This window comes from Rhineura floridana, chromosome 5, assembly GCF_030035675.1.
Source record: "Rhineura floridana isolate rRhiFlo1 chromosome 5, rRhiFlo1.hap2, whole genome shotgun sequence".
Lineage (NCBI taxonomy): Eukaryota > Metazoa > Chordata > Lepidosauria > Squamata > Rhineuridae > Rhineura > Rhineura floridana.
This window is the reverse complement of record NC_084484.1, coordinates 179,642,156-179,669,960: the sequence shown is the minus strand read 5'-3', so window position 1 is coordinate 179,669,960 and position 27,805 is coordinate 179,642,156. Positions and strand designations below refer to the sequence as shown.

At 42.8% G+C, this 27,805-nt stretch overlaps 1 protein-coding gene and 1 long non-coding RNA gene across 3 annotated transcripts; one reads left to right on the top strand and one right to left on the bottom strand.

The window, feature by feature from the left end:
• Positions 1-172: 172 nt before the first annotated feature.
• KCTD14 (potassium channel tetramerization domain containing 14) lies at positions 173-8,434 on the bottom strand. 2 transcript variants are annotated; one of them, XM_061628997.1, is made up of 2 exons: positions 7,826-8,434; positions 173-4,612 (listed from the first exon to the last, which is right to left on the bottom strand). In XM_061628997.1, exons 1-2 carry the CDS (start codon positions 7,883-7,885, stop codon positions 3,938-3,940), a joined length of 735 nt encoding a protein of 244 aa, XP_061484981.1. In that variant the 5' UTR covers positions 7,886-8,434; the 3' UTR covers positions 173-3,937. The 2 variants fall into 2 exon arrangements, with proteins under 2 accessions (XP_061484981.1, XP_061484982.1); XM_061628998.1 differs by having other exon boundaries at positions 173-4,609.
• LOC133385611 (uncharacterized) lies at positions 7,651-21,327 on the top strand. The gene is made up of 5 exons (XR_009762920.1): positions 7,651-7,930; positions 8,012-8,133; positions 11,478-11,592; positions 14,358-14,449; positions 20,988-21,327. It is a non-coding gene; the product is annotated as an uncharacterized LOC133385611 (long non-coding RNA).
• The last annotated feature ends 6,478 nt before the right edge of the window (positions 21,328-27,805 follow it).

Genomic DNA, 27,805 nt, shown 5'->3' with positions numbered 1-27,805 from the left:
AAATTAAAAGAGTCTTGTGGCTAAAAACTATATTAGCGCATGAGCTTACTATAATTTGTCTTCATCCCATGCATGAGGTGTTGTCCTGAGTTGCAGGAGCACACATGCATGGTTGAGGATGTGGGAATTGTAAACAATGAGACTGGAAGGAACTGCAACACAGAAAAGTATAAACAGTTATAATTATTAATTTAATAGTGGTCATTCAACAAAAAAAACATTTATAAGCATTTAGATACTGTTTAATATTCCAGACAAATCTCAGTTGGGATGATAACACAGACATCCTAGCATTGGTAACTAATGAACACAGGTAGTGTGATATAAATCTATTGTGCTGATTCAATTCACAAGAGAATTCAAACTCTTGATGTATTGAAATTCCGTGGTTTCATGTTGCAGTCTCTCTATGAAGTTCCTTTGTTCAAGGATGGTCACCTTAAGGTCAGTTACAGAGTATCCAGGGAAGTTGAAAAGTCAATATTTGTGTCCATTTATTATTTTGCATAGGCCCCATCTGCACTATACATTTAAAGCAGTATTGTCTTACTTTAAACCAACATGGCTTCCCCCAAAGGAATGCTGGGAATGGTAGTTTGTTAAGAGCGGTGAGAGTTGTTAGGCAAGCCCTAGTCTCCTCACAGAGCCACAGTGCCAGAGTTCTCTGGGGAGAGGGACTGAGTGTTAAATCACTATGAGGATTGTCGCTCTGTGGCTGGGTTTTGGTTCTCATATTGTTTTCAAAAGTGTGAATTTGGTAAGTTCACCTATAAATGCAAACTGAATCGAATTTCTCTTTACCTGCTCATCTGCCCTACCTCTGCCCTTATGTGTTAGGGCTCATTCACATGGGAACTGAACTTCACAGTAAAGACACAGTTTTGCCATCGCAATAGATTTTGCAAGGTTCACACTTCCTACCTTCAAATCTGCTGTTTTCCTTTCACCCAAGTAGGCATTCCTCTGGAGAGGTTTAGTATCGCTGTTTCCTTGTGGCCCTGCTCGTAATTTTACATGCTTACTTCCTCCGAGTACCGATATTGCTAATGGAGAAGGGGAGTTTTTTTTGTCAGTTTCATTGTTTCTTATCAATTGCACACCTCTCCCTGCTGAAGCCAAAGGGAGAGTGCAATTGACACCAAACTGTGTGAAACTGAATACAGGGGGGAGTGAGTGAAAGGTAGCTTTTGCAGGCGCCAGACAGAGATGAAGCTAGCAATGGGGCTTAAGAGAGCCTGCCCACTAAAAAAACATCGAGGCAAAGCACCTACACAGAGGAGCGCAGCAAAGCTGAGACGGTTTTTCCTTTTTGCATTAGAATTGGATTGGGTTGATATGGGAAAACTGTGTGATAGCTGCTGATTGCTTGCAACGTCATGTGAACCATAAAATTCAATGGGGATGCAAGTAGCACCAATCTCACAGTAAGTCGCCGTGTGAACGAGCCCTTAGATTCTACTGTAGTTCTGTTCCTACAGCTGCAAAATCTGTATAGCGCAGCAAAGTCAGGGAAAAAATATCACTGGAAGAAGAAAAGACATGCCACTTAAGCATAAGACACATGGCATGCTCTGGTGGAAGACAGCACTTCAGTATAAAAGTAAACATAAGCTAATCCAGGGCGTGCAATTTGTTCAAATATCCCTAAAGAACAAGGATGCTAAACCAACAGCCTTGAAAAGAAATATTAAGACTACTCATGACAAGAGCTAATTCAGCAGAAGTGCTGGTGGTGGGTGAGGGACGAAATTTCCTTGTACCACAAAGATAAGTGAGAAAAGGTATCTGGTTAACCACACTGAGAACAAGGGCACTTCCAGACAGTCGCTATTTTCCAATGAGATTCAGTCACATACTGGCAAATTAAGGTTGCATCCTTAAAGTGGATTTTCAGCTCTTGCACAACAAACCTGCTACCCACCCTCCCCCATAATTTGACTTTTTGTGATAAGGAAATTGACAGGGAAATGCAGTGGAAAGCGTGGGATAATATTTGCTTGATGCAGTGTCGTCCAACCTCCCTGCAAACAAATTGGAATAAATGATCAACAAATTGCTGACGTCATCTAACCCCCTTGCACATTCTGCGCAAACAAATCAGGATGAATGCTCAATAAGCAGGTTTTCTGGAAGGGGCCCAGGATGCCAGGCTAGATGAGCCTTCGGTGTGATCCAGCAAGGCTCTCAGTATGTTCTTATTGGAGGCTGTGGGTGACCAAGACTGGTACAAACAGACCAAGAACGTGTGAACAGTCCATTAGGGAGAGTCTGGATTGCTCCTCAGATATCAAATGCAGATCTTGGCCATCTTTGAAAAGAGGGAAATGAAGGGCGTAAGACAGAAGTACATAAAATCATTTGGGTGGAGAGAGAAAATAGGTATTAGTTTATGGAAGAGTAGGACTTGGAGTTGCTGGTGAAAGTGGTGGCTGGTGGCTGAGTCCAGGGCAATCAAAAGCCATGCTGTCTACGTCACTAACTGATGACCACTAGCTAAGGACTTACTCATATGACTCATTTGGACACGGGGCAGCCATGGGAGAAACCACAAGACTGAAACTGGTTTCCAGTTCCTAATCTGGTTCTTAAAAAACCGCTCCTAAGCATATTTGCCTATGGCCATACTACCCTGAACATGATTGATCTCGTCTGTTCTCGGAAGCTAAGAAGGGTCAGCTCTGGTTAGTGTATGGATGGGAGACCGCCTGGGAATACCAGGTGCCATAGGTTTAGAGGAAGGCAATGGTAAAGCACCTCTGAATACCTCTTACCATGAAAACCCTATTAATATATCCAAAATTCATAAGTCGTAATCGACTTGAAGGCATATAACAACAAAGCATATTTAGTCAGAAGTATGCATGCCTTTCCTATCCAGTTTATATATGATTGCAGCTTTACCGCCTTATTTAATCCAGAGGTGCAGATGTTGCTAGTATAAGAAACTGGGGTCTGTACAGCTCTGCATTCCCAAAATAATTTTTAGACTGTCCCTAATAACAATAATCAAGAGCCAGTGTGGTGTAGTGGTTAAGGTGTTGGACTGGGACCTGGGAGACCAGGGTTCAAATCCCCACACAGCCATGAAGCTCACTGGGTGACCTTGGCCCAGTACTCAGCCTCAGAAGAAGGCAATGGTAAACCACCTCTGAATACCGCTTACCATGAAAACCCTATTCATAGGGTCACCATATGTCAGGATCAACTTGAAGGCCATTTCCATCCATCCAAAAACAATAATAGTAGACCAATTTGAGGGCTATCCCCTATGTTAGGTGCTATATGCCAATGCGCAATTCAAACGTCCGTTTATGCACTATATGCAATCCCAAACATGCTGGACTTATGCTTCACCTTTGCAATACAATAAAGAATAAGGAGCTGGGAGTTGATCAGATCTGCAGCCACCCACCTACCCCCAAGAAAACCTTTGGACGGCTGCACATCATAAATCCAGACCACTGGAAATCTGCCCCGTGAACTGCTGTATAATGATTCCCATTACAAGTGTCCAATCCAAATGGAACTTAAAAGAGGAAACAGAGTGAGACACAAAGCAAAGCCAATCTGACTTGGAGTGGGGATTTCTCCTTTGCCCAATTGACTGACAGCCAGACCCTCTACTGGAGCAAAGATATCAGGTTTTTCCAGTAGAACTGGGGCAGAGCTGGAAAGGCAATTTTATAAACAATCAAAATCTACTTATTTTAACAAATCAAATCATTGAACATAAGAATACAGGAAGCTCCCTTATACTGAATAAGACCATCGATTCATCTAGCTCGGTCTTTGTCTACACGGACTAGTGGCAGCTCTCCAGATTTCAGGCAGGAATCATTCCAATGCCACCTAGAGGTGCCAGGGATTGATCCTGGAACCTTTGACATGCAAGGCAGATGATCCACCACTGAGCTACAGCCCTTCCCGTTGGATTCAGCTACCACCAAGTGAACATAAATTTGTACAAGTAGTCACTGGATTTGAAACGGAAGCCCCTTTCTGGCACATAGGACTGGAAAGAGATTTTGTAACCTTTGGCCTCTACATCCATTTTAATGCAGTCTAGCAAATCAGAAATGCCCGGCGAGGCCTTCCAGGGACCAAACTTGACCACTGATTTCTTGTAGGTGTCCAAACCATTGAGGGCATCGTGGCACTTGACAACATCCTCCTCTGTCTTCACCACACAGACCATGACGCTGGATTGGCGGGAAGCCACTGCTTCTGCCCTGGCAATGCGGATCATCAGCTCAATGTTCTCATTGTAGCTGGGCACCCGGGCAAGGAACTGTTTCCTGGCCACCAACTCGCCAAAGATCTGCGGGGAGTCCTCCAGCTGTTTGACTAAAGGCTCAATGTCATAAAAGAGAGCTTCCTTGTACACGTTCTGGACACACTGCATGGGCACCTGGTTGCTGCGCAGGTATTCCAAGATATACTTGAAATAAGTCCCAGGCCGGTCTATGAAGTATCTCCCCTCTGAGTCCATCTGGGGCTTAGTCTGCCCACCAGCAAACATCTCGGCCAGCTTGGAACCAGGATGCTTCTTCAAGGTGCTTATGGTGGTTGTGAATATCTCCCCGCCAACATTTAATTCTACGATTTGAGACTGCTGGAAACAAAGAACGAAAAGGAATTTAATACATAAGGATGGGTGAATCTGTCCATTTGGGTTTCTCATTTCCCAGTCTTAAGTTCAAGTCTCCACGTTTCCACATCAGTTTGAGGGTGTTTTTTTAAGTCTTCATGAAACTTCATCAGTGTTTTAGTGTGAATTTCTCCTAATATACATTTTTAATGCAATGGTGTTTAATAGACAGTTGTGGCAGTTTCTGAACCAGGATAGCCTGACCTCTAACATAAGAACATAAGAACATAAGAAGAGCCTGCTGGATCAGGCCAGTGGCCCATCTAGTCCAGCATCCTGTTCTCACAGTGGCCAACCAGGTGCCTGGGGGAAGCCCGCAAGCAGGACCCGAGTGCAAGAACACTCTCCCCTCCTGAGGCTTCCGGCAACTGGTTTTCAGAAGCATGCTGCCTCTGACTAGGGTGGCAGAGCACAGCCATCATGGCTAGTAGCCATTGATAGCCCTGTCCTCCATGAATTTGTCTAATCTTCTTTTAAAGCCGTCCAAGCTGGTGGCCATGACTGCATCTTGTGGGAGCAAATTCCATAGTTTAACTATGCACTGAGTAAAGAAGTACTTCCTTTTGTCTGTCCTGAATCTTCCAACATTCAGCTTCTTTGAATGTCCACGAGTTCTAGTATTATGAGAGAGGGAGAAGAACTTTTCTTTATCCACTTTCTCAATGCCATGCATAATTTTATACACTTCTATCATGTCTCCTCTGACCCGCCTTTTCTCTAAACTAAAAAGCCCCAAATGCTGCAACCTTTCCTCATAAGGGAGTCGCTCCATCCCCTTGATCATTCTGGTTGCCCTCTTCTGAACCTTTTCCAACTCTATAATATCCTTTTTGAGATGAGGCGACCAGAACTGTACGCAGTATTCCAAATGCGGCCGCACCATAGATTTATACAATGGCATTATGATATCGGCTGTTTTATTTTCAATACCTTTCCTAATTATCGCTAGCATGGAATTTGCCTTTTTCACAGCTGCCGCACACTGGGTCGACATTTTCATCGTGCTGTCCACTACAACCCCGAGGTCTCTCTGGATTGCTGCAATGCATTCTATGTGGGGCTGCCCTTGAGGATGGTCCGGAAGTTGCAGCCGGTGCCAAATGTGGTGACTGCTCACTGGGGCAGGGTATTGCCAACATGTCATCCCGGTGCTGAAAGAATTGCACTACGTGCCCATTAGCTACCAGGCTAAGTTCAAGGTTCTGGTTTTGGTGTACAAACCCCTACACAGCTTGGGACCAGGATACCTGAAATATCGTCTTATCTCTTATATACCCAGTCGATCACTATGCTGTGCAGGTGAGGGCCTCCTGCAGATACCACCTTATCAGGAGGTCTGTTCTGCACAACATAGGAAGCGGACCTTTTGTGGCTCCTAATCTTTGGAATTCCCTCCCCTTAAATTTTAGACAGGCGCCGTCTCTGTTATCTTTTTGGCTCCTACTGAAGACCTTCCTCTTTCAACAAGCCTTTTAAGTAGAGACCTTATCCCAGTCTGCATCTGTGTTGGAATTGCTTTTTAAGATGCTTTTAAAGTTGTTTTTAAAAGATGTTTTATTTTCATATGCTTTTGTTGAGTATTTTGTTTTTAGGATGTTTTAGAGTGCTTTTAGTGTTTTTGTTTGCCGCCCTGGGCTCCTTCTGGGAGGAAGGGTGGGATATAAATGTAATAAATAAATAATAAATAATAATTTTGTATGTTATTTTCACTATGCATATATATGCATATATTACCATAGTATATGCATATGCATTTTTGTACATGTTACTTTGCTGGAGAACTGCTTTGCAAAATTTGGAGAAGTGCAGGTTTTGAAAGCTGGCTGTTCTTCTGTTAGTGTATTGTTTTGAGAAGTGTGAAAATGAATTGTGTTGGTATGCCTCAAAGTACAAACAATCACATATCTCCCCCATCCCCCACTCCCCCCATACATGAGACATCTCAGCCTTGAGCATAGAGGGAGCAGGAACAGTCCTGTCCTAAGACAAAACAAGCTGGCTAATTTGGGCTAGGGTGGCCTTGTGTCCTACTTTAAAGAGGATAGTCCTCTGTTTGAAGGAAACCCCTCTTTGAAGGGCTGTTCAGATTTAAAAGCCAAAGAATCCTAAGTAAGGAAAGTAAGAGGCACCTTGAATTTACCCATCAACAGTTAGCACCTGGACAACAGACTGAGCCAGAATTTATTATTTATTTATTCAATTTTTATCCTGCCCTTCCTCCCAGAAGGAACCCAGGGTGGCGAACTAAAACACTCTAAACACTCTAAAACATCTTAAAAACAAGAGACTTTAAAACATGTTAAAACAAAACATCTCCAAAAAATATTGAAGCAAAACACCTTCAAAAACATCTTAAACAAAAAAGCTTTACAAACATCTAAAAAAGCAATTCCAGCAGAGACTCAGACAGGTACGCAGGTCACCCGTTCATTCTTCTCCGCACTGGTGAGATGGGTGAATGTTCTCTATAAACTAAGGTAAATTTTCCTCCTCCAGTTCCCAAAGTGGTTTAACAATCAATCCCTCTTTCCAGGAAATTCTGGGAATTGTAACTCTGTAAGGGGAAAAGGGGTCTCTGAACAACTCTCAGCACCCTTCACAAACTACAGTTCCCAGGATTTCTTGGGGAAAGCCATGACTTTGTTCAAGTGGTATAATGCTGCTTTAAATGTACAGTGCAGCTGGGATGTGCGCAAGAGAAATTTCTCATCACCTGCTAAAGGTAAAGGTAAAGGTGTCCCCGCACTTGTAGTGCGAGTTGTTTCTGACTCTTAGGGTGACGTCTTGCGACGTTTACTAGGCAGACCGTATACATGGGGTGGGATTGCCAGTTCCATCCCCGGCCTTTCTTTACCCCCCAGCATATGCCGGGTACTAATTTTACCGACCATGGATGGATGGAAGGCTGAGTGGACCTCCACCCCTTTTACCGGAGATTCGACTTCCTCCTTTCGTTGGATCGAACTCCGGCTGTGAGCAGAGCTTTCGGTTGCGCCACCTACCACTCTGCACCATGGAGGATCTTTTTGCACCACCTGCTAGCTGGCCTTTTTTTGTTAACTGGAGGTGCCAGGGATTGAGCCTGTGACCTTCTGCATGCAAAGCATGTGCTGTAGCCCTGAGCTATACAGTCCCTCCCCAGCAAACTGTTCCAGGCAGGGCCCTTCTCTTACTTACCGTTTGCAGATTGATCACAATTTGTTTCCTAAGGGATTTTGGTTCGGATGAAATGCTCATCTTTTCCCACACCCTCCACCCTGGCTGCTTCAGATCCACAGAAAGGTAACTAGCGAGCCAGAAAGGGTCCCTGGGTGGCAGGGGGGTGCGTGTGCATGTGCTGAATTTTCTCTCTTTCTCTCCTAGGGGGCTTTTCCTTCACAGCTGCCAAGTCGTGACTCCAGCACATCTACCTGCCTGCCAGTCTGCAGCCACAGTTCTGCTCCACGGAGATCCTTCCTCACAGGCCGACTTACAGGTGCAACAGAGTAAGCCTGCAGACAGAAATTGTTTTGTTTTTGTTTGTAGTCTGGCCTCCCCTCTGGCAACAAACTTTTTTTAGGGTGGGGAGACACAGAGTGGTGAGAACCAAGGTGGCAATCCAGCATTGTCTCTCTCCTTCCTCCTCCCTCGGGCACACGCTTTTAAGAAGTCGTGGCTAACACCTAGACAAGCAAATTCAGACCCTCCCACTGTCTTCAACTATCCCAACTCTGCCTAAGTGAGCATAGCCCAAAGCACTCGCTTCTTGTGACTGTCATTCACGGAACCGGTTACACCCGGCTTTCTCGGCTTATCCAGAGCGCCTGCCCTGTCCTCCGCCTTTAAAGGCACAGTATGCTTACTCAGAGCCTGGCTGATCTTTTGGCCCTGGAAGAAGGCATCTGAGAGCGTCAGTTTCAACAGGGATCTCCCTTATGTGGAGTTTTGTGCTCAGGTGTCAGATGGCTCCAAAGTGTTTCCCAGAAGGCATTCAAGTGCATATCGGGAACTTCGTGTTTGCATGAAGGATGGAAAGATTTGGTTCGCTCCGTTTCTCATTTTTCCATCCTTAAATTCAGTTCTCCACATTTCTGCAGCAAGCTGCAATTAAAAAAAAAAATCCTGTAAAATTTTTCCAGCATTTTAGTGTGAATTTCTCCTAATAAACACATACTTATAGGGAGCTGTGACTAATGTACACATTTCTGCAAGCCATTTCTTGTCATATTATTATTATTACTATTACTAATAACAACAACAATAATAATAATTAAAAATGTAAATGTACTGCCTTCAAGTCGATTCCGACTTATGGCTACCCTATGAATAGGGTTTTCATGAGGCTGAGAGGCAGTGACTGGCCCAAGGTCACCCAGTGCGCGTCATGGCTGTGTGGGGATTTGAACCCTGGTCTCCCACACCTTAACCACTATACCACACTGGCTCTCTTCTTCTTCTTCTTCTTCTTATTATTATTATTATTTATTAAATTTATATCCTGCTCTTCCTCCCAGTAGGAGCCCAGGGCGGCACACTAAAAACACTCTAAAACATCATAAAAACAGACTTTAAAATGTATTAAAACAAAACATCTTTAAAAACATGTTTTTAAATTTTAAATTTTAAAAAAAGCTTTAAAAACATATTAAAAAGCAATTCCTACACAGACGCACACTGCGATAAGGTCTCAGCTTAAAAGACTTGTTGAAAGAGGAAGGTCTTCAGTAGGCGCCAAAAAGATAACAGAGATGGCACCTGTCTAATATTTAAGGGGAGGGAATTCCAAAGGGTGGGTTCTGCCACACTAAAAGTTTCCTATGTTGTGCGGAATGGACCTCCCAATAAGATGGTATCTGCAGGAGGCCCTCACTTGCAAAGCACCATTATCAACTAGGTACCTAAAACCAGAATCTTGAACTTGACCCGTTAACTAATGGGCAGCCATATAATGTATTTTTGCATGTTATTTTCACTGCTATATTCATTTTTATGTACACTTTCCTCTAACGTATGCATTTTTATAAACATTGCTTGCTTGGCGATCTGCATTGCAAAATCCGAGTAAGTGCAAATTTCGAAGGATGGCTGTGTTTCGTTTCTCAAATTGTTTTGTACAGTGCGAATTTGATAAATTCAGCTTGAAATGTGAACTGAATCAAAATTCTCACCCCTCCCTAGTTTGCACAACTCAAGTGGATTAAAGGGCTCTGTGTCTGTCCAGCACAACAAATTCACTTGGAAAAAAACCCCAGACTTTGTGATTTGGAAAGATGGAGTTTTGGAGCAAAGTGTTATCAGTACACCGATGATACTCAACTCTGTTTCTTCATTACGTCTGAGTCAGGAGCAGCTGTGCAGGCCCTAGACCGGGGCTTGGTTGCAAGAGTGTACTGGAAGAGGGCCAATGAACTGAGCTTGAATCCTGAAAAGATGGAGGCCTTGTGGGTGGACGAGTCCCATGTGCAGGACGCAGGTCAATTGCCTGTTCTGGACAGGGATGCACATACAGTGGAGGCTTGGAACTGGTAGGGCGGAAACCAGAGAGCCCAGCAGTAGGTGGAGCTAAAGCAAACAGAGCCAATGAAAGGCAGAGCCAACTCATTCTGGTTTTGTCCCTATCCTCCTCCCTGCTGAGCTCTACAAGAGCAATCTTGAGACTGAGAAGAACAAGGCTAACAGGCAATGCCACCCCCTAGACTGGGGGTAAGTAATGAGGTAGGTAGGTGGGGGCTGGCTGAGGGCAGATTGTGCTTGGTGGGGCAGTGCCTACTTGTCCTAATAGGACAGCCATCACTGGATGCACTCCTTTTGAAGGAGCAAGTTTGCAGCTTGGGGGTACTCCTTCATCCATCTTTGTCACTATGGAGGCCCAAGTAATCTATGTGGCCAGGAGTGCCTTCTACCAGCTTCAGCTGGTACACCAGCTCAATGGAGGCGGGTCCATTTGGGCTAATGGGGTGCTGTCCCACCATCCTAAGTCTGCATCCAGTCCAGGGCGGTGGCCGATTCCTTCTCCTCAGTCTCACTGTTGCCCTTGCAGAGCTCAGCAGGGAGGATAATGGGGACAAAATTAGAATTAGTTGGCTCTGGCTCCTCTTGCTGTTGGGCTCCCTGCCTTCCGCCCCATCAATGGGAATCAACCCCCACGGCACCAGTTGTGACCATTTCTGGACCAGAAAAATGAAGGGGAAATGCATTAGGAAAGTGTGGAAAGAATTACTAAATAACTTGAAGATGTATAAACACCCTGCGAGCAAATCAGGAATGCTCATCGTCGTATAACCTTCCCGTGAATGATTAGAATGAATGTTCAATAAAGAAGCAATATAGTCTAACTGGCATGTAAAGGGCTGTGTATACCCCATACATTTAAAGCACATGACTTCCCCAAAGAATCCTGGGAGCTGCATTTACCTCTCACAGGATTCCTGGGGGGACGTCATGTACTTTGGAACCACCGATTCTACATGATACAGTATTAGCTTCTGAGAACTTCTGCACAGATGCGTTGTGATGACACACATCCTCCTGGCTGGGTGGCACTTAGTGACTAAGTACCAATAGCCATGTGCATGAAATACAGGAGCTTAGTACATCATGTTTTGTACAGAGGCATTGTGGCCTTTTTCAAAAAGGATTTGCATGCTGAAAGATTAAGTCCTCACACTGGATGTGTGGACTGAGGGCCCATCCATACAACTGTATAATCTGCAATGTTATAGATTGGTATCCTCATTAATTTACCATCCTCCATATGATGTTGCAAGCTAGTACAGATTTTCGCGTTCACTAACCTGCATTAGAAATACCAACAATATGTTTTCCTAAATTGATAATCAATTGCATTAAGGTCCGTGGGCTCAGATGCAACGCTATGGACTTTCCTGCAACAGGCGTTCCCCCTTCATATGCCGAGCCCCTTGTCTCCTTCCCACCCAATAGCACATCCACAAACCTGCGCATACGTGAGTATTTTTTTTTTAAAAGATACAGTAGGGCCCCACTCATATGGCGGGTTACATTCCAGACCTCCGCCGAAAAGCGAAACCCGCCGAAAAGCAGAACTCTGTCAATAAAATGTTGCCCGATGCCTGAAAAATGCCATAAAAGCAGAACAAGTGTCATATGAGTGGGGCCTTACTCTAATTGAAAGCTGCTGTATTAGTGGAACGCTGAAAAGCGGGCCGCCAAAAAGCAGGGCCCTACTGTATATGTTTCTGCACTCTTCCGAAAAAGTGTGGCTATCAATGGCTACTAGCCATGATGGCTGTGCTCTGCCACCCTAGTCAGAGGCAGCATGCTTCTGAAAACCAGTTGCCGGAAGCCTCAGGAGGGGAGAGTGTTCTTGCACTCGGGTCCTGCTTGCGGGCTTCCCCCAGGCACCTGGTTGGCCACTGTGAGAACAGGATGCTGGACTAGATGGGCCACTGGCCTGATCCAGCAGGCTCTTCTTATGTTCTTATGTGCGAAAAGCAAACGACCGTTATGGACCAATCCCTGAAAAGGAGTGGACTTAGGGGAGTAGCCAGTGCCCACATGTATGGATGCTTGATAATCGGTTTTTCACAATAATCTGACCACAAACGGGACATGTATGGATCTCAAGGCCACCAACCAAATATGGAAAATGCAGATTTTGCGGTTAGGTATGGGCGGGCCCTGAGATTTGTGTCTCAAACTCTTTCGTCATTTAAAAACTAATTGGAAAACTTTGAAACTTTGTCAGCATCTTTTGGGTCATTCTGGGCATTGACCTTTGCGAGTCTTTCTCTTCCCTGGGTAAGGAGGCTCATTCTTTTGTCTTGCCAAACTGTGGTTAATTAGCATTAACTATAGATGCTCAGTACTGTTGACTACACTGACTGTCAGCTACTTTCCAGGGATTCAGGGAGAAGTTTCCCCCAGGCCTTTCTGGAGATGCCAGGGATTGAATTTCGGACTTTCTGCATGCCCAGTTTGTGTTCTCCCACTGAGCTACTGCCCTTTTCCACAGCTGAGCTCACAATCCTGGATGTGTAAAAAAAAAAGTGTCTTTTTACAAGTATATAAGAGTCATGTTGTTTTTAAATCTGTGAATGTAAACATGGGCTTGCCTCCTTTGATGGTGGTGGCACATTCTTTCACTTGGCTCTGGAACAGGGCGTGACAGTGATTTTTTTCCCCTACTACAACAAAGCTGAGGAATCCAGGGCGTTTCTTTCCCACTGTGGAAAGGCCTCTTATCTTGCAAGGTGAGCAAGCATCAGCCCTGCCCTGGCAAACAAAGCTGGGGACCACCATATTCCAAATCCATTCTACGCTAGGACATCTCCATTTGCTGTCAGCTCTGGCCACATCACAGGTGAGATCATCTGGGGCAAATGTCTGGATCCTTTGAGCTAGGAGTTTGCCTAAGTCCATCTAGGTTCTAGAGGCCGGCAAGGCAGGGACCAACCCACCAAGGCTGATAAGGCTGACAGCCTTGTCACGCAGCACATTCCTCCCCTATGTCAAACAGAAGTTTATTTCCACCTCTGCAAACATCGCAGCCCATCTGCCCCACCCTTAAGACTGACTGCTTGTATTTCTCTCTCCTTGCATTCTTCCCACCCATAACTTGACCTATCCCCCAGCTGTTCCTATTTATCCACAGTGAAACTGTGGGATCTGCTCCCACAAGGTGTAGTGATGGCCACCAACATGGATGGCTTTAAAAGAAGATAAGACAAATTCATGGGAGGATAAGGCCATAAATGACTACTAGCCACAATGGCTATATTCTACCTCCACTGTCAGAGGCAGGATGCTTCTGAATACCAGTTGCTGGGAATCGCAGGAGAGGAGAGTTCTGTTTGCACTCAGTTCCTGCTTGCGGGCTTCCTATAATGGGCATCTGGTTGGCCACTGTGAGAACAGGATGCTGAACTGGATGGGCCTTTGGTCTGATCCAGCAGAGCTTTTTTTATATCTACCTCTGTATCCATGAGATTTTGGCGATTGTTTAAAATACTGATCCTATTTTGTTTCTCTGCCTGTGAGATGCGTTTTGCAACCTTTCTGTGCGCTTAAGTTCTTTGGATGAAAGCTGAGGCCTTCTTGCCTACCACAACACGTGCCTGATGGCCAGCAGTTTAAGAGTGCTTCCAGATTTCAGCAACTTTGCAGCACCCAATCATTGCTGCTTCTAGACTCCTTTCACTGTAGCCAACAGTTAGCACCTGGACAGCAGGCAGGCACAAGATCACCTGGTCAAAGGCTTGTTCCCACCCCTCCACCCCCGGGGTTGAGAGATGTGTTTTATTTCTGTTTAAATTGCAGGAATTATGTCTAAACGTGCATCCATACAAATAAATCAATATATGCAAATAAATGAATTATTTCAGGAATGCATAACTGGCCACCCTGTGCACAATGTTATGCTCTCAACCAACCTATTGTCAAATTCATTACTCTCATCTTTGGTGCCTGTCCTTCTCTCTCTCAGTGTCTCAGCTGGTCCCTCATCTCTCACACAATCACTTATTTTGTGCTTGGCAAGATTCTTGCATCTTTGTTTTCCCTGCAAGAATGTTTTATTTCATTTTTGGTAAACAAATATCAGTAGAATATAAAACAGTACATAGCACATGACCAACCAACCAACAAGAGCATCAGTCATAATGTAGTATCAAAAGAAGTCAATTTTTTGTTGATGGTCCTTGTTTAGTAATGGTTCTCTCTTTTTTTTCACGAAAAAATTCTTTATTGTTAGAGTGGTACAACAATGGAACCAATGACCTAGGGAGGCGGTGGGCTCTCCAACACTGGAGGCATTCAAGAGGCAGCTGAACAGCCACTTGTCAGGTAAGCTTTCATTTGGATCCTTGCATTGAGCAGGGGGTTGGACTTGATTGCCCTATAGGCCTAGTCCAACTCTACAATTCTACAATTCTATTATTCCTTTAGGGTTATCTTATAGAGTCTTTCCAAAGAAGTCCATTTGTGGAGGGTGGTTGCCAGTTATGTTTTTTGTGCCACATATGCAATAAAGCTGAACCAAATTGCTTGAAATTTGTCCACTGTCTTTCCTGAACTATTTCTGTCTTTTATTTTTGTGTGTCAGTTTTTCCATGAATGTGGTAGACAAAACTATTGATATTGATACCATTCTGATTTTAAATTATTACCTGGTTCCTTCCATCTTCCGGCAATCATCATTCTTGCTGCTGCTAATAAAATTTTTTAAGAGATCTTTGTGTGAGACATCCTGCTCCTCCTCCTCAAAGACAGATAAAAAGTGCCATTCTAGGATCTAGACAAAATGACTGTCCAGTGATGAATCCCATTTCGTAAAATACAGGAGTTGTGAGAGGGTTAGGGCTTTAGCAGTTGCCCACGGATGTTTCACCCTAGCTACCAGCCCTGTTTTTTTAAGCACAGACATTCCCTGCAGGAGCACTCCCATCGTGAGAACAGAAGAAGATGGAAGAGCTCTGCTGGACCAGACCAAAAGACTATCTTGGTCAGCACCTTCTTTCATCCAGAAGCCTCTAAGTAGGATAAGGGAGATAACAGTCCTCTCTCACTGTTGCTTTATAGCTGGGGTGGGGAAGCTTAGCTCCAGAAGACAAACATGGCCCTCCAGACCTTCTTATCTAACCTCCAGTACTCTCCCCAAGCCATACCTCTCACTAACTTTACTTTGTACCCTCCTTGAATGATTTTGTCTGCCTGGAGTGTGTTCTTGAAGTCTGATGATGCCACTTGGTTACCTGGATGGAAAGGTGGGTGGATGTATGTAGAAACTATTGTTTATTTATTTATTTATTTATTTATTGTATTTATATACCACCCCATAGCCGAAGCTCTCTGGGCAGTTTACAGTAACTAAAAACATTAAAAACAAATATACAAATCTAAAACACATATTTTAAAACCAATTTAAAACACAATTTAAAAATTTAAAACAATTTAAAAACACAAGCTAAAATGCCTGGGAGAAGAGGAAAGTCTTGACCTGGCACCGAAAAGATAAGTGTTGGTGGCAGGCGCACCTCGTCAGGAAGATCATGTTACCAGTAGAAGACATGCAGTGATGTTATGTTTGGTTTTGATCCCCAAGGATGCAGGGGAACAAGGAGTTAATAAAGAGTCAAGGCGAAGGCTCAGGTTGCATCTGCTACACAGCTGCAGGAGATTAACTCTAATTACCCAGGGCCTATAAAACAGGGATAGAGACAGCAGCGTGTGTGGGGGTTTAGGAGTAAAAGTCGATGTGGTGTTGTTGCAAGCGTTCCTACATGAGTAAGTGTATCTAACTGTTACAAGGACTTATTTGTGTGTCGTGAATAAAGTTCTTCTTATCAAGCTCCTGTGTGTTCTGGCTTATCTAACCTACTTGGTACTGAACAGGCTACCGCTAACAGATCATTCCATAATTTGGGGGCCACCACTGAGAAGGCCCTCTCCCTTGTTGACAGACTCTGACCTTCCCTCCGAGTAGGCACCCAGAGGAGGGCCTTGGATGTTGAACGTAGTGTATGGGTGGGTTCATATCAGGAGAGGCGTTCCATCAGGTATTGTGGTCCCAAGCCATGTAAGGCTTTATAGGTTAAAACCAGCACCTTGAATCGAGCTCGGAAACATACAGGCAGCCAATGCAAGCGGGCCAGAATCGGTTTTATATGTTCAGACCGTCTGGTCCCTGTTACCAATCTGACTTCTGCATTTTGCACAAGCTGCAGTTTCCGAACCGTCTTCAAAGGCAGCCCCACGTAGAGTGCATTGCAGTAATCTAACTTGGAGGTTACGAGAGCATGGACAACTGAAGCCAGGTTATCCTTGTCCAGATAGGGGTGTAGCTGGGCCACCAACCGAAGTTAGTAGAAGGCACTCCGTGCCACCAAGGCTACCTGAGCCTCAAGTGACAAACCTGCTCCTTCAGAAGGAGTGCAACCCCATCCAGGACAGGTTGGACATCCACCACCTGGTCAGAAGAACCGCCCACTATCAGCATCTCAGTCTTTTCTGGATTGAGCCTCAGTTTATTAGCCCTCATCCAGTCCATTGTTGCAGCCAGGCACCGGTTCAGCACATTGACAGCCAACAGTCAGGAATTATGGGAGTTGTAGTACAACAACATGTGGAGGGCCACAGGTTTCCAACCTCTGCTTTAGCAAATACTGATGTATCTGAGATGCTCATCATCCTCTTTAAATGGAATGGCTAAAAACCCCTCCAAAATGCAAATACAAACACCAACAAACAAAAACAAGCATATAATTACTAACAGAAAGTAAAGTGTACAACATATTTTTCCTCTGTACGAGTAGGCAAGCAAATATGTGTGGATGTTTTTTTTTAAAAAAGCAGGTATCAACCTAACTTCAAAAGCAGAGAGGCTATGCATTAATAAAACAAAATGAGCCAATATTCAGAATAAACCTTGTTTATAGCATTTTATTGACAGTGAGCCCATCTGCTCAAAATTCTCTCTTATACATAAGACAATAAAATAACTCTTTCTGAAAGTGGGATGCAATTATTAGCAAGCAGAGACAATGCAATGATTAGAATATGGGCTGATTTGAAATATAAAAACAAACTCTGTGAATCCTATTGAATCAGAGACATGAATAATTTGTTTTATTTTATAGACTGCTTAATAATCAAAACCAGCAGTTTATATAAACTATAGATTAAAATTACTGAATAATAATGTAAGCTTACACACAGCTCTCTTTTCTAGCTATGCAGCATCAGTACTTGAAACAGTCAAGCATCTACCTATCACAACACGTGGGTTGTTGCAGAGGAAAGTCCTCTGGAGAAAGATGTACATCAAGATGTCCGCTGTGCCCATTTGGTCTCCACAAGATAATGATGGCGTGGCCCTGTGGATTTAATTGGAAAGAAGGATAAGAAAATTGTATCACTGCAATGGCAAAATAATTCACTGCTAGGCAAAAAAACAAAAAAAACCCCCCAAACCCTTGCAGTTTAAGAACATACCTATAGCCCACAGATTTTTTTTTATCAAACTTTAAAAATCAGGGAAATTGGGCAGCTATAGTGAATGCACCAGGGGAGCAGGAGACCTGACCTCCTCTCTGAGATATTCTAGTGCCCTACACATTTGTAAAAATGCAAACAAAATTTGTGTTGGTCTTTCACAGTCCAATCCACTTCCTGTGTAGCTTGAAACAATTTGGTAACATGTGCCTCTGAGCATATGGTGAGTGGTGACAACACCTGCCATCTCCAAAGATGGAGAATTACATTTTTGTATGTTGGTGTTCTTCTTACTTTGCTTCTTACCTGTGTTACTACTGTTTCTACAGAGAATCTAACCTAGAATATTATATTTTTCTCATTATTCATCCTAGAAATCGCTGTCAAATTTATTTTTATTAATTTCATTTTATTGGTCAATGTCATATGATGGTGAAGACAGCCTTTTGTGTTTCAAACTGGAGGTTGTGTTCTGTTTCTATTTTGGGTGCATTAACAGTTGAATCTGAAACTGCAGTTTGATGTAAAATGCTGTTTAATCCAGGAGGTAAGAAATGGGATCCTGTGCAAGTTTGCTGAGCATGGATTGATCATTTGCATGCTTATTGAGTACAATGGGATTTACTTCCCTGCAATCATGCTTAGCATAAGTGAAAACTGACCAGAGCGGAGGGGAGAAGGAGGGCAGATTTGATCATTCGCATGCTTATTGAGTTCAGTGGAGTTTACTCCCATGCAATCATGCTTAAGACAAGTAAAACTGACCATGGGGAAGGAGTGAATGAGGGCTGGACTGGGCAAAGGAGGAAAAAGGAAGAGGGGGAGGGAAGGAAGAAGGGAGGAGGGGAGAGAAGAGGGGAAAGAGGGGAAGGAGGAGAACGGGAGGGGAAGAAGAGAGGAGGAAGGAGAGGAGAGGGGGAGGGGGGAAAGGCAGGTCTGATCATTTGCATGCTTGTTGAGTTCAATGGGATTTAGTCTTGCACAATCATGCTTAGGATAGGTGAAACTGACCTGCGGGAGGTGGAGGGGAGGAGAATGGGTGGGTGCGCACTGGGCAGAGGGGAAGCCCCTTTCCTTTCCAAAAGGAAAACATTGTGAGCAATATCATTGTTTTCCCGGGTTTGCCCCAACTTTTTGTTATACAGCAGGCACATGTAGTCTCCCACCCAAATTTAAATCAAAGCTGTCCCTGGCCACATTCACACCAGACCTTTATTTCACTGTAGACAGGCATGGCTTCCCCCAAAGAATCCTGGGAAGTATAGTTTGTGAATGATGCTGAGAGGTACTAGGAGACACCCTATTCTCCTCACAGAGCTTCAATCAGAGTGGCTGACTGTTAAACCACTCTGACCACTGGAGCTCCATCAGGGGAACAGGAGTCTCCTCTCAACACCCTTCACAAACTACACTTCTCAGGATTCTTTGGGGGAAGCCATGACTGTCTAAAGTGGAATCAATGTCTGGCATGGGTGTGGCCCCCTGATTAGCCAAGCCCAGCAGCTGTGAGTCTGGCTTTTAGAACACTGACAGTTAGTTCTTACTGAGCATGCCTGCGCTTATAATTGACTCTGATGTTAAATTTCTTAAATTAAAAGTAAGCCATGCATTTTTTAAATTGCAGAGGATGAAGGTCAGAGCATTGGGCAAGGTCAGTAATAGGATTACAGGTACTCTGTGAACATGGCTGATTTTTAATTAATTTCAACAAATTATGAGACCGCTGACAGAAAAAAGTCCAACAGGGGTCTGGATATTTTTTCTCTTGTTTTACATTTTGAACCCTCGATTCTCTCTGAGTGTTTCACCATGAAAACTTAGAGGGTTGTTCAGCAAATGCTTCTGAGTTTGGGACTATAACTTTTATAAGATTTTATTTTGAAATGAGCTTATGAAAAGCACCAGAATGGCATGGTATTTTCAATTTAACATGGTGAAATGTGAAAAATCCATGCTGGCTATAATTTAAGCTTCTTTATAATTAGCTACTGAGCCACGTTCAAGGTTTTGGTGTACAAACCCCTATTCAGCTTGAGACCAGGATACCTGAAAGACCGTCTTACCCCCTATATACCCAGTTGATCACCGTGCTCAGCAGGTACCATCTTATCAGGAGGTCTGTTCCACACAACAAAGGAAGCAGACTTTTAGTGTTGTGGTAGCAACACTTTGGAATTCCCTCCCCCTAAATATTAGACAAGTGCCATCTCTGTTATCTTTTCAGACCTTCCTCTTTCAACAAGTCTTTTAAGTAGAGAGTTTATCCCAGTCTGTGTCTGTGCTAGAATTACTTTTTAAGATGTTTTTAAAGCTTTTAAAAAAAAAGTTTTTAAAGACATTTTAATGTTTTTAAAGATGTTTTGTTTTAATATGTTTTAAGATCTTTTGTTTTTAAGATGTCTTAGAGTGTTTTTAGTGTTTTTGTTTTGAGCCCTGGGCTCCTTCTGGGAGGAAGGGTGAGATATAAATTTAATAAATAAATAAATAAGCAGCAAATCAAAAGCAAATGCTATTTCCATATCTGTTGAACAATTTCCTTATGCATATGTTTGGGAATGCACTTGGAACTAACTCGGCGTTCAATCATTTTTGCATCTACAAGCCTCAAATGGAGTAGAATATAGGCTCTTTCAGACTGCTGCAGCTTTGCTGCAATCTCTCACACGTTCAGACAGATACCACAATATAAGGGCACCTTCATAATAAATCAATAAAAATAAATTTAAAAAGAGAGTGCACCTTCATAAACTGCTGCAAAGAAAGCGGGCACACTGTGATAAATAGCATGGCTAAATGGCACTCTTGCACAACAAGTCCTCTTCAACACACACACAAATTTTGGACTTTTCGTAGTAAAAAGATTATGGGAAATTACCATGGAAAGTATAGGATAACAATCACTTGATGGTGACATTGTATAACCGCCACTGATGTTTTGTGAAATGATGTGTATGACTGTGTTGCATTTGCTATAAACCACCTTGAAAGTTTATGGTGAGATCTTACGAAGGAAATAAACTAAATAAATCAAGACGATTGCTCCATATGCCCTTTGTCTATGTTCCATGGACATGCAAAGGCACAATCCATGTAAGTTTTGCTGAATTCAATAGGACATACTTCTAAGTACAGAATGGAAGGATCTGTCAATTTAGGTCCTCTCAGTTTTTCATTTTTCCAATCTTAAATTCAGTTTTCCACATTTCTGTAGCAATTTGCATTTTCCCCTGCTAAAAAAATCCTCATGAAATTCTTCAGCATTTTAGTCCTACTAAACACATATTTGTATGCTGTTTTTACAAACAAGTGATTGCAAGTGATTCTCCTTATGTGATGCATTTTTATATGCTACTTTCAGTAATAAATACATTTTTCTGCATGTTTCCCCTAGGCTGTGCATTTTTGTGAACACTGGTTGGAGAACAGCACCGAATTTGGCTAAGTGCACATTTGAAAGGATGGCAGTGTTTCGGGTCTCATATTGTTTCGCAAAGTCTGAATTGGATCGTTTGGGTTTTAAATGTGAACTGAATCAAATTTCTCCTCCAACTATCCCTACTTCTGAGTAAGCAATACATACATTTGGGCAACAAGAAAACCTTACCTTTGTTGTTCACAGTGTGTGTTTTTCATAAACCACTCTGGTTAATCTGCCCCATGATTTCATTGTATTTGGAGGTCACAGCGTTGGCTCTCCTCGTCAGCTGGGTGAGGGCATGGTGCAAATTGGACACATGGTAATAAAAAAGCCCTTCAAGGTTGCCCTTCCATTTGTCCTCCTGTTCTTTCAGACGGGTGGCGATGTGAGGTGTCTGGTCACCAAGAGGCACCAGACCACATTCCGCCATTAGCTTAATGGATTTCAACAGCGTGTAATATTCATACAGATCTTTGACACCTGAGTCAGCCTCAAATGCATCACCCTGTCCCTCTAAGGGGACCCCTCTAAGAAGGCTAGGGAACATCACTGCATGCTCCATCTTGTGGACTGCAGAGAAGTAATCTTCCATGGTTGTGAGAATATACTTGTTTTGAGTCTAAAACTGGCTGGTCTCAACTGAATTGCACTGGTGGCTGATAGCTGTGAGTGGCCATAACTTCCAGTTGGTTGATGGTCATTTATGAGCAAGACTGGGTGGAAATCAGTCATGAAAAGCATGAACAGGAAGGGTTCCATGCAAATGGTGAACAACACTCCTCAGTTCTCAGCGAATCAAATTCCTTCTCCTCTCATATCTCCTTTTTTGTGGTTAGCAGTATGACTTTATTTACAGGCTGGAATGCTCCCAAACAAAACCTGGACTGAGTCTGGAGACTTGACCCCAGATGAAGCCAGGGCACACTGATCAATAACAGAGGAATCATGATGTGCACTGCTGCAGGTGCTGAGTGGAAAAATCCAAGCAAACGTTTGCAAGATTTATCAGAGTTTGAGAAATCCTGGAGGATGAAACCCAAAAGTCCCAAATGTTGTAATCTTTCCTCATAGGGGAGTTGCTCCAGCTACATGATCATTTTGGCTGCCTCTTTCCTGGTCCAGGATCAGGATAGGGGAAAACAGAAAAGTTGGCCACGTAGAAGTAACCTTGCAACGATCATGAAAGAAGCAGGACAGAGCAGGCCCCATGAAGTTGGGCCAGTATAACTTTCATTAAAGAATAATGGAACTTAAGACTGAATGAATCTGAGCAAACGCAGAGTAGCTTTTCCCATAGTGGAACACAGCTGTTTCAAAGCTTTCCTCCCCCCCTCAGAAAGAACTCAAGGGCACAGTGCCCTTGGGCATGTGTGGAGTGCATTTCCTTCCTAAAGGAAGCAGATTTTCAAACACACACATACACACACTGTGGCTCAATGGTAGGGGAAGAGGCATAGCTCAGTGGTAGAGCATCTGCCTTGCATGCAGAAGGCCCCAAGTTCAACCCCTGGCATCTCCAGGTAGAGCTGGCAGAGTCTTCTGCCTGAAATCCTGGGGACTTGCTGCCAGTCACTATAGACAATACTGAGGTAGATGGACCTGTAGCCTGACTCAGTATAAGGCAGCTTCCTATGTTCACACATAACGTGAGCCTCTCTTCCCCTCTTTATCCCCTTGTCTTCGGTTCCTTCCTCGATTGCCTCCTGTGGCCAGTTTTAGTCTGTAAGCTCCTTGTGGCAGAGACCTGCCTTCTTGTACTTTGTACTTCGCTGTCTATGAGGAATGAAAGTATAACAACTACAACAATAAAGTAAGCACAGGGTAGGGATGGGTGAATCAATCTTGGTTTTGCTCAGTTTCTAATTTTTCCAATCTTAAGTTCAATTCTCCAATTTTCACATGATCACTTTTTGATTCCCCCCCAAGTCCTCATGTAAATTCACCAGCATTTTAGTGCAATTTTGCAGGTTTGCATGCAGTTTTGCCTAATGGACACATTTTTGCAAAGGAGTTTGCCCTAATATAATATTGCATTTTTGTATGTTGTTTTGCATGAATATATGCATTTTTACGCACATTTTACCCCAGTATATGCTTTTTTGTTCACGTTACTTTGTTAAAGAATTGCATTTCAAAATTTCAAGAAGTGCGGATTTCAAAATATGGCTTTGTTTCAGTCCACGTTTTGTTTAAGAAGGTGCAAACTATGTAATTTCACCTTTAAAAGCAAACAAACTTGAATGTCTCTCCCATTCCCAGTACAGAGAGCTCATGAACATGTGCAGCTTCCATGGGCAAGGCATCATGTTTTCTTTATTTTAATACCATTACCTTCCATTGGTAGGGATAGAAAGATCTGTCAATTTCGGTTCTCTCAGTTTCTAATTTTCCCAATCTTAAATTAAGTTCTCCACAATTCTGCAGCAATTTGCGATTAAAAAAAATCCTCATGAACATTCTCCAGCATTTTAGTACAAATTTCTCCTAAAACCAAAACCAGCATCTTGAACTTGGCCTGGTAGCTAATTGGCAGCCACATAAAACACACACCTAAACATACACACACACATTTACCTCTAAGAGGCATTATTTATTTTTATTTATTGATAATAATATTTATATGCCTCAATTTCATTTAAAAAATCAAAGCAAATTTACAACAATTATAATGCAATAAAATCCATTTTAAAAAATTAAGCAGGTCAAAAGGTGAGTATTAAGGAAGAGGTTTTTCTTGATTGTCTGCATACGCCCGGCAGCAACTCAATTTTTTTCAGCAAAGGTTTGAAAGTTAATATAGAAGGCTTCTGGTGAACAGCGTACCACAGGACTGGGCCAATGACAGCAAAGGCTTGGTTTCATGAGCTTAACCAACTTGGGAGACAACCAGCAGCACTCCTACAGATTATCTCAGTGATCGAACTGGGATCTAAGAGTTCAGGGGGTCTGTAAGACACCCTCTGATAGGCCCAGGGCATCACAGTTCAAGGGCATGTTCCAAGTAGGGATGGAAAGATCTGTCAGTTTAGGTTCTGTCCGTTACTAATTGTTCCAATCTTAGATTCAGTTCTCCACATTTCTGCATCAGTTGCAATTTAAAAAAAATCCCCATGAAAATTCTCCAGCATTTTAGTATGAATTTCTCCTAATACGCATTTTTGTAGGCAGTTTTGACTGATGTGCATATTTTTGCAAGCAATTTCTCATCATATAATCCATTTTATATGTTATTTTCACTCACATATTCGTTTTTAGGCACACTTTCCTTTAACATATCCATTTTTTAAATCATTGGTCGGTTGGCGAACTGCATTGCAAAATTCGGATAAATGTGAATTTTGAAGGATGGCTGTTTTTCGGTCCCCATATTGTTTCGGAAAGTGCAAATTTGATAGATTCAGCTTCAAATGCAAACTGAATCAAATTTCTCCCCCACCCCTACCTTCCACACACACACATAATGTAAAAAGTAGGGAAAGAATTAAAACACTAACCATGCTATTTATTTACTGAAATATTTACTTACTTATTTTTTATGAAATTTGTAATTGTCCCTTCACCAAATGGTTCCAGGCGGAAAATAAAGAAGACAGTTGAAACACAATTTTTAAAAAACAAACAATATCAAAGGCACATACCACTTTTTAAACAAACAAATATTGAAGAATAGTAATAGCTGAATAGCTCATTGCACTCTTCAGCCCTTTCCCAAAGGTTTGGGAAAAGAGATGCATCTTCACTTGTCATCAGAACATTAAGAGCATCAATGCCAGACATACTTCAGTGAGGTGGGCATTCAAAAGGCAGGAAGCCACCACAGAGAAGTCCCTCTTGTTTACACACACCCCTGACTTCACCAGGAAGTGGGATCTCGAGCAGGGCCCCCCTCTCTGATCTTAATACAAGGGCAGGCTGATATGGCAGGAAGCATTCATTCCTTCAGATACTTGGGTCCCAAGTTGTTTAGGGCTTTATATGTCAGCACGAGCAAATGCCTCTATACACTAGGCTCACATAACAGAGTTGGCCTTCTCCCACCCACGCACCCCCAGTTAATGTTCTATCATGCAAGGGATGACTGATATTTCCCAGGCTGAGGGCCACATCGACCAATGGCCAATGCTTCAGGGTTACATGTCAAAGTGGGTGTAGCAAAAGAGGGTGTAGCAGAACCTAAATTTCTTGCCATTATTATTATTATTATTATTATTATTATTATTATTATTATTATTATTATTATTATTATTATTAATAATAATAATAATAATAATAATAATAATAATAATAATAATAATAATTTCCACCCTTTCACCCCTTATTTCTTATTTATAGTACCTCTGCCTTGAATGGCCACATGATACATTTGCCTACAAATTCAACAGGCAAAGCTTTTCCTTGCACGCAGGAGTAGTGATTGTAGGGCAGCTTTACCTCTTGAATTTCTGCCTTTCATACTGCTCTTAACATATGCTTCAACTATCTATTTTTGCTAGGGGCAGTCCCTGTTTTTTTTGTCCCTGTTTTTTGCTTCTTAGGGACACCTTATTAAAATTTTCTTAATGTAAAATCTATCTACCTATCTATCTATCTGTCTGTCTGTCTGTCTATCTATCTAGGATCTCTAGAAGTTCAGCCTCTGAGCCGGTAGGCCAGTGGGTGGATGTGTGTACCTTGCCTGTAGTGCACTGCACATAGATGTAATTTTCCTGAGCATGAACACTAAGGTGCTATGCAATGCACAGCCTGGCATTTCACATATTGCATCTGTTGAGGAATGTTTGGCTTCAGACAGAATATTGTCTTCTAATATATTTTTGATACTATAGTCAGTATATATTTTTGATCAAAAGAACAAAACCCTTGTTGGCTTTTAAATCAGTAAAGGGCAGCTTGCTAGGGCAGAGTTAATAAATACAGCACATGGCAGAAGGAACAGCCAAGCTTTCATCAGTGAGTGAAAGCATGCTGGGGTCTTCACAGTGGTTCTCATTAAAAAAAACAGGGATGTTGCAAGCTATTTTCATTTGTGAAATACTGGAGGGGATATTGTTAAACGGCCAGGAGCCCTACCTGGAAAAGGTGGCAATCCTAGAATGAGGGAGAACACAGCCTAACAGGGACTGAGAATACCTTCTTGGATTCAGCTGTATCTTAATTTGATGTTAAGGGAAGGTGTACCAGAATTTCTGGTTGAAACACAGCTCTGTGGTATTGCATGTGTTTTGCAAGCAGAAGACCCCCAAGTTTAATTCCAAGTATCTGCAGTCAGGGCCAGCTCTAGGTTGGAGAGAGCCCTCAGCAAAATACCCTCTTGGGGCCCCCTCCTGGCAGTGGCAGGCAACAGCATCTGTCCTATACAGCCGCCATTTTAATTTATGCCCCTAACATGATGATGTCACTTCATGGAAAATTAAAATGGCACCCCTAGGCTGCGTACACCCCATACATTTAAAGGACATTTAAAGCATGTTCCCCTCCCCAAAGAATCCTGGGAACTGTAGTTTACTCCACCCGGAGCTGTAATTCCTAGCACGCTTTCAAAAACTACAGTTCCCAGGATCCTTGTGGGGGACCATGCTTTAAATGATGTTTATGCAGCTTTACTCACCCAGCACACACACACACAAAGCTGAATTGTGGGCCCTGACAAAGCACTGATGCTCTTCATTTTCCCAAGGGTGCCACGTGGGAGCTCTGGCTTGTCTCCAGTTAAAATGATTTCAGGAAGCAAATACTTGGAAGACAGCCATAACTGGTCAGAGTAGTAGTTATTAACATTAAGAATGGTGGGGTATAAACGTAATAAATAAATAATGAAACTGTGTTCTGGGCAACTTCAAATGACAGAAAGTGCTTTATTTGTTTAAACTATAAGCAATATTTATTACTATTGTTATTATTAAAATTTATATCCTGCCCTTCCTCCCAGCAGGAGCACATATGCAAACATCAGAAGAGCAACAGCGCCCAGGGCATACATTTATAGATAGCAACTTTGTCCACAAATATCAGTGCTTGAGTTATTCAAGTATAGTTCATGCTACGCAACTCCATGGGACAGACGCTGCATTCAAAGTCTCTAGTGTGCCAGTTAAAAGGCTCCATCACAGTCTCAGGTAGAGGACCCAAGTTGTACGCATGTCCAGGTATGGAAATGCAGGTTGTCCTGTAAAACTGAAAATGAAAAAAGTGTTAATGAGGGTGATTGAGGCTTAATTTAGACTGAGAATTACTATGGTTCAGCCTCAGAACTTTAATGGCTTAAAGGAAAGGGTAGCCTCTTGGTTTCCAGGCCCAGCCTCCAAGAGGTCTTCTGTAGTTTTAAAAGTTGTGCAGGGGGAAGGGAGAATTCCACCTTGTGGTTTTTCCCATTATAGTGTTGCAAGAACACCTGCCCTTGGCTGAATTTTCTCTTCTCTTAAAGATTCAGAATCATTCTCAGGCCCTGAACCTGTCAACTCTAATAACAGGCTATAGCCCAGCCTTTTCCAACCTTGCACTCTCCAGGTGTTTTAGACTACAGCTCCCATCAGCCCCCAGCCAGTAGCACCATTTTGAACTACAACTCCCACCTGCCCCCAGCCAGCATACCCACAACATCCCTCCTGTACAACTTAATTAGGAAAGAATGAAATGTTTGTAAGTTTCTTTCTTTAAGTCCCTTGACTCTATTAACAGGCAGTACAGTACAAAATCATTTTTATCACATCTGCTCCTATTGACAAATGGTTCCAATAAAGAAAAATTAGATGTGTCAAGCATGGATACATGGGGAGGTAGCCAATGAGAGT